Below are 6803 nucleotides of genomic sequence, written 5' to 3'. Positions count from 1 at the left end.
AATGACACCTGGCTAACAAGAAAAGTACTGTTCTTGAGATACTTCCTGCCACTGAGAAGCGGTTACCTAGAGTTTTTCTTTGAACGCCTCAGGAATTGCTTGCACTACGTAGTTCTAGCTGTGTAACACTGATCATAAGCATGCATCTGTCGTGATTGCGCTACACCGTTCATGACATTATACTCCCTCTATTCCGGAAGCGGAGCAATCCGCCTTTTTCATTTTCCTGTGCTGCCCTCTGCCGCACGCCGCTGAAAACATTTTGGAAGGGTGCCGGGGCTTTCGCCGGTTGATTTGTGTACAAGCGCCCACGTTGAGTGCGCGTCGGTTGTGCGTTTCCTGGATCGCGAATTATTAGTAATGGCTTCTTCGGGACAGCATGTCGTACCTGGAAGCCATGTAGCACTCACCGACTACTCGGTGAGCAGGCCTGAGTGCGCTGTTGTGCAAACAGTGCGGCCGATAAAAGCATGCCGAGTTCCGTTTGCCGATACGGCTGCTTCAACTGGAGTTTGCTGTCGCTGATTTATGCATTTGGAGCTCGATTTTTGTATTACTTTCACGCATTATTTAGACATTTCACATATTCAAGGAGTCGTCGAAGTTTAGCATAGCGTGTTTGTATACTGACACCTGCTGCCACAGATCGTTGTTAGCGTCAAATATTGGAGAAAAGGTGCATCGCTGATGTGAAATAATATCAAAACGTAGCAAAACATACATATCTGTGCATATGCGCCGTGTTGTTACACCATGAGACGAGTCACTATGAGCTGCCGAACCACTTAGACAAGGGCAACTGTAATCCAGATTAAGATATTATGGCCTGTTACTTTATTACTGACATCGCAGCTGAAGGCGACGAAGGGACTGCTTCGGTTTATAAAGGAGACGGGCTTGGACAAGCGGCTGTGACAGCGATGTCACGTACCCCGCAAGAGTCACAGACTGTAACCAACGATGTGTGTGCCGTGTTATGTGCTCTCTATCTCTTCTCCCCATCTTTCATCCCCCCCATCCCGCTCCCATGTGTAGGGTAGCAAACCGGTTAGGCTAAATTGGTTAACCTCCCTTCCTTTTTTCTCCACTTTTTCCTTCCTTCCTTCCTCGCTTTTCTATAGCCCCTTAATACCTACCGTTTGCGCGTCCCATAAAGCATTAGAGAAAACTGTGCTCGCATAAGTGCTCATTTATAAGCTGTGTTTTTCCCTCGTTAAAACGCCGATGCTATAGCTGACACCGTTGGTAACTGAGCGAAGCGGTTGCTTATGCTGCTGCTGTACCAAATGCAGTGCCTCTTGTTTCCCGTTTGACGCAGAGGTAAGCAGTGCATCCTTGAAATTAAGAAACGCGTCAGCATAACAACACGTACAGACTCACCTATCTACGTAACGAATGCGACCGGCAGCCTACGGGTACGGTGGCGTATGCAGATGTTGGTACAGCGCTATGTCGCCGCTTGCCGCTTATTGTGTACGCTACGTGCGAAGCGAAGTGTAGTTGATTTCAAATTAATAAGGTCAGAACTGAACTATAAAAACAGTTCCTACCTTGCTAACTGCTATACATTTCGGTTCAGGTCCGCCGGTAAACTTATAGCGGGCGCACGAACTCGACGGCGCCAGGCTTACTTTCGCTCAACGGGTTGTCAACAGTGTCTCAAACTCCATGTGCACGGTTTGAGAGGGTTGAAGCCTGTGCATTTCAACTTGGTAGGCATGTTTGACTCATTTTGAGCTCGATTAATTATACGTACAAGCGAAGACACTTTCGCTATCGCGCTGTCGGTTCGACGGCCGATCGCGCGGGATTCGGTCGAACGATGGTCGGCGCGCTGATTTTGTCGGTGCCGTCAGCAAAAAAGCCCGTCGCAGTACGACAACTCGCGCTCATTGGTTGCGTCATTGTCGGCCTGGTCTAATAAAATGGTTTCAGTGACGCACAATAGTCGATCAATCGTTGGCGTCAGCGTCTTGTCGGTGTCGTGACGGCCCAGTGTTACCGCGCCTTAAACGAGTACGTGAAGTCAGGCACGAGCTGCCACCACCTGCAAGTCAGGGTCGACGCTGCAAGAAGATTTCGTCAGCAACGTGATGTTATTAATCAACAGTCGCTCAAGTGTAACGCAAGGGTTTTTTGTTAAATTTGATAGCTGTCAATGCAAGCCGGCAACTACGTGGTGCAGGGTGCAGTTTGGACGAGGCCCTGCGCGCTTTCTGTTTCAAAGTAGAGTTGCAGTCTTACACCACGCGTGTTTTCGGCACTGCAAGGACGTCGAGCTACCACGTGGAGTTCCAACGCGGTACACGGCACGCGTGTTTACAGCAGTGAGCGTCCGAGCACTTCCTTCCTTTCTTTCTTTTTTACGGCCACGCGCGCGACCCTTCCAATATGTTTCGCGACTAATCCGCTAGGGCAGGGCGCATGCGCCGTCGCGCCATGAAAAAAAGGCGGATTGCTGCAGTACATTCGGAACTTTGGTTCCTTACGCACGTCTGCAAGACGCGGGTATTTCAATGCCCACCGTGCAGAAGTGCGTTTCCTGCGCTGTTCGGATCGTCGTTGAAAGCAAGCAGAAGGTGTCGATCATCTATAAAGTCGTTAAGGTCCCGACTATACTGAAGTGTACAGCATTACAAAACAACGTTGAACAGTTGACGCTGCACATTGGCGTTTCTGCCGGGGGCCGACTTTGCGCACACTCCGCGATTCGCGCATGCGCAGATGGCATCCGTTTGGGCAGCAGCAGGAATGATCGAACGATATGTAACACTCTGCTAGATAATCATGCTAATAGAAAGATACGATGAGCCCTCCTCTGCGTCTTGCGTTTGCGCATGGCGCTTCATTCGCCAGGCGGAAAAATTTGCCATTGGACCAGTCATAATGTTTCCACCAAAAATTACTATAAATTGAATTATGGTGCTAAGGTCTACGGAAACTGCAAGTGGGGCAATTCAGCCAGCACGGGAATGACAGGCAACACAATTCTGGCGTTTTACGCGCCAAAAATCACGATCTGATCATGAGGCACGCCGTAGTGGGGGGCTCAACCCGCTTTGTGACTTTGCAAACATATCACCTTAAGAAAAAAAAATGCTGTGTTATAAACACAACAATTCTCAGTGATCATGCTTCTGGGCAGATAGACGAACTGTCTTACTGTTTTTAGAAATTTATGAATGCCTAGAGACTGAGGAAGATAAACGGTAATAAATAACTACTCAAGGACGTTTGAAGCCTCATGCTCGAAGATTACACCAATCCATGTACTAATCATCATTATCACGGTAGCGTGTACCAATCGCAGCGCCAAAGTTCCCTGCAGCGATTTTTTGCGGCAGTCTGTGTCACGCTAGAAAAAGAAATTTAACTAAATGATCAGGCCTCGGAGAATGACAGACTTCGTTTCTTCATTCATGCATTCAGAACATACACACATGTTCTGAATTCATTTTTTTGCAAGTTGCTTCGAGATACCAACGTTTATTAGCACATTGATCACTGCCATGAAAGGTGCGGGTATGCGCATTACCATAATCTTGCTGCGAAGGCGGAACTGCGCTATCTGCTACAACAGATTTTCGCATAATTTGTTATTATCATAATCATTATTATTATTATTATTAGTAGTAGTAGTAGTACTAGTAAAACAAAGTCTCCGTAGCTTTTCCTAAGTGCTGTAATAAATATTTTATTTATTTATTTATTTATTTATTTATTTATTTGTGAAAATAAATTGCCAATCATGCTTCACTGTGTCAGTCTAATTTGCTCTTCGAGAGACCCAGAAAATTATCACTGCTTTATTTCTTAGAACAGCCGAAGGAATCTGCCATTTGTTTAAGTCTGCTTGAGGCAATATTCCCCAATGTTTTGTCATTTGCAACCTCAACGCCCCGATAGAGAGATATCAGTGTTCTGTGCCAGTGCGCAAGGCATTTTCACAGTGAAGCGTCAGTCTTGGAGCATTGCATATACTTAGCTGTTGCTACGGGCATGACTGCCAGACAAGGGCTCTAAAAAATACTGATGAACTAGCACAGTTGACCATCATCATCAAGTCACTTGGGTTTATTGTTGGGAGCATATTACACGTACGGTATCTTGTGGCCGTGAATCAGAGTTTGGCAGAGATCAATCGGGTTACATTATACAGGAACCAACATTGAGGCAACCCAGAGCACATAAATGCGTGAACGGGATCAAAAACGGCGATCGATTGTTACGAAAGGAAGCATAGAGCAGTTCAAAGCACATTCTCTATACCATTTAGTGCAAATGAAGATTCATAAAAAAGTGATAAACACAGCGTGTGCTGGTAAGCAGAAATGTAATGAACGAGAACACCAAAACACGAACACAGCTAGAATATTGTATATTGGGAAGTTCAGAAAAACGCGGTCATTTCGTGATTTGCGATGCGGCCCACACTAAAATATTTGCATTAGTGACCTGAAAACCGTGTTTGTGCCACTAACTAACGAGGTACACGTTTCACATTAAAAAAAGAAAGACAAGCATCGAAGTGGAGAAGGTGGATGCGCAAATCAAAAATAAGGTTGAGTGGGCATAACAAGCAGCTAAAGTCGATAGCGTCACAGGGTCGGTGCGTTCTCTCCAGAATCAGATTTCACGCCTTTAAAGGATAAGCTGTGTACCCTTAGTCATTTAAATTGTTGGTGCATAATGTTTCCCTGGTTGAAATCCATCCTCGACTTTACAAAAGGTTTTCTTCGTTGGTTGGAAGTCCATTCTAACGACGAAGAGAGGTCAACAAGTGTTTCGGCATTATACCCTAAGCGCTCTTTGAAGATCTCTAAAGTCGGCAGTGCCGTAGCGTCTGTGCTTGTATTGCTTTTCTGAAGCAGTATACTCTGATGCTTCGTCAGTGAGCCACTGAACAACTTGGAATGCAATGTAATTTCAAAATGAAAATTCTCAAAGTTCCAATAAATCTGTTTTACATTTGCCAAAATAGTACATATTCGTATCAGCATTCAGAGGTTTACGAAGCACTCACTCGGAGCCTCATAAACAATTATATAAGAAAAATGAGGCGCTCGATCCTGTCATCGACTGCCATCTAATAAAATCCAGAACGTACCATTTTACTTATTAAAATGAACAAATGCACACAGTTATTACAAGTCTGTATGGAAGTGGTATATGCGGAAAAATCACTGTGTGAAACGACTTAGTTTCGATGACGTGCCGATGTTTGCACGTATGGTACCGCACCGAGCCGCATATTTCGCCGTGCTGTTCAAGAAGTCGCAAAGGTGGGTGTGGTTTATACTGAGGAGTTGAGCGTTCCGTCCACGTAATCCGGGTCCTTCTCCGTTGCCAGCCTCTGAGAAAGCTTGATCACGATGTCCCGAAAGTGGTGCGCCTGGATGTTGTCCTTCAGCAAGTAGAGTACGAACCAGTCGCCATACGCAGCCTTCATCACCAGCTGATCCATGGTCTTGGGTTGCACCATGCGACTGAGGGTCTTCAATAGCAGGTACCGGTAGCGGGGGAACGAACAGACGACTACACGGTACAACAGCGCGATTCCCGTGACCACGGCGAGGATGATGAGCCAGAACCACAGGAATACGTAGATCTTCTCGTTGATGATGTTCAACGGGAGGAGGCAGATGGAGTCATGCTTCTGCACGTCTCCCGAGGTACCGAACCGGTGGAAGCGGCACTTGGTCATCTTGGGGAAGACGCGAATCATGGGGTCAACCCTCACTTCGGGGTCTTCGTTCATGAAGCGGATGACGTCGGCGCCGTAAGTCGAGAACATTCCCCCGAGGAACTTGTCGATGAAGTACATTTGGCCGATGACATTGACGAAGTTGATCAGCTCGCAGAGGAAGAAGCGCAGCGCGTACGACTGGTTCTGGCTCCGGTGCCGGTAGAAGTAGTCCACCACGTCGTCCACCTGCTTCTGCTTCTTCTCGTGCTCGAGCAGCGGCTTGTTCAGCTCCAGGAGGAGCGCCTGGACGCGTCCGTTCTCCCAGCTCCGCCAGAGCCAGCGTGGAAAGTAGAACATGATGGCCTGCAGGCACAGGACGAAGCAGACCCACTGGTAATACGCGTGCTCGATCACCTCGTCACCGTCCTTGATGCGGCGCTGGTCGACGCCGGGCGAGGCGACCTGCTTGCCCACTGTGGCGTTCAGCGAGCGGGGCAGGGTGATGGTTCCCTCCACCCAGCAGTAGGTGTTCATCACCGGCTCGGGTATAGCGTCGTGGGCCACACAGTAGATCGGGTTGCCGAAGAACTGCGTTGCGCTGACGAGCACGCTACAGGCGAGCAAGAACAGTCCCGTGAAGCGGTAGTGGAGCCGGAAGACATTGTTGTCTGTCTGCACTTTCCCCACTCGCAGGATCTTTCTGAACGAGTCGGTGAAGAAGAGCTTGTCCATGGCGGCGTTGTTCAGCCCGCGGCTGCCGGGATCCTCGACGGGGCTGTGGGCGACGCGGCCGGTGGAGTGGCGGACCCCTCCCTTATCGGTGTTATCTTGTGGCCTCGCCGTCCGATACGCTGCACATGGTACCGGGGGCTACGACAGCCCAGGTGATATGGCGTCACCTGGTGAACAGACAACGGACTATGTAAGACTCAGAAAAGCACAAGTTTGCGTGGAAAGCCCAGGTGATATGGCGTCACCTGGTGAACAGGCTGCGGGTTATGTAAAAGTCAGAAAATCACCCTCAAATTTAGATATCAGTACCGAAAGCCAGACTTGTTTTCTCAGGTCATGAAAAGCAATCAAACCATAGTTTGCGATAAACAAGACGGTTTACTAT

General features: G+C 48.0%; 1 protein-coding gene across 1 annotated transcript; it reads right to left on the bottom strand.

The window, feature by feature from the left end:
• Positions 1 to 4059: 4059 nt before the first annotated feature.
• On the bottom strand, positions 4060 to 6507 carry LOC135910788 (innexin inx2-like). Its single transcript, XM_065442884.2, has one exon. The coding sequence runs from the start codon at positions 6416 to 6418 to the stop codon at positions 5294 to 5296; it is 1125 nt and encodes a 374-aa protein (XP_065298956.2). The 5' UTR covers positions 6419 to 6507; the 3' UTR covers positions 4060 to 5293.
• Between the last annotated feature and the right edge of the window lie 296 nt (positions 6508 to 6803).

Source organism: Dermacentor albipictus, chromosome 5 (genome assembly GCF_038994185.2).
Source record: "Dermacentor albipictus isolate Rhodes 1998 colony chromosome 5, USDA_Dalb.pri_finalv2, whole genome shotgun sequence".
Classification (NCBI taxonomy): Eukaryota; Metazoa; Arthropoda; class Arachnida; order Ixodida; family Ixodidae; genus Dermacentor; species Dermacentor albipictus.
The sequence above is the reverse complement of the archived record's forward strand: the minus strand, read 5'-3'. Positions and strand labels throughout refer to the sequence as shown.

Bases quoted from the DNA above. Each gene is read 5' to 3' on its own strand.
- LOC135910788 (XM_065442884.2), bottom strand. From the start codon at position 6,418: ATGGACAAGCTCTTCTTCACCGACTCGTTCAGAAAGATCCTGCGAGTG.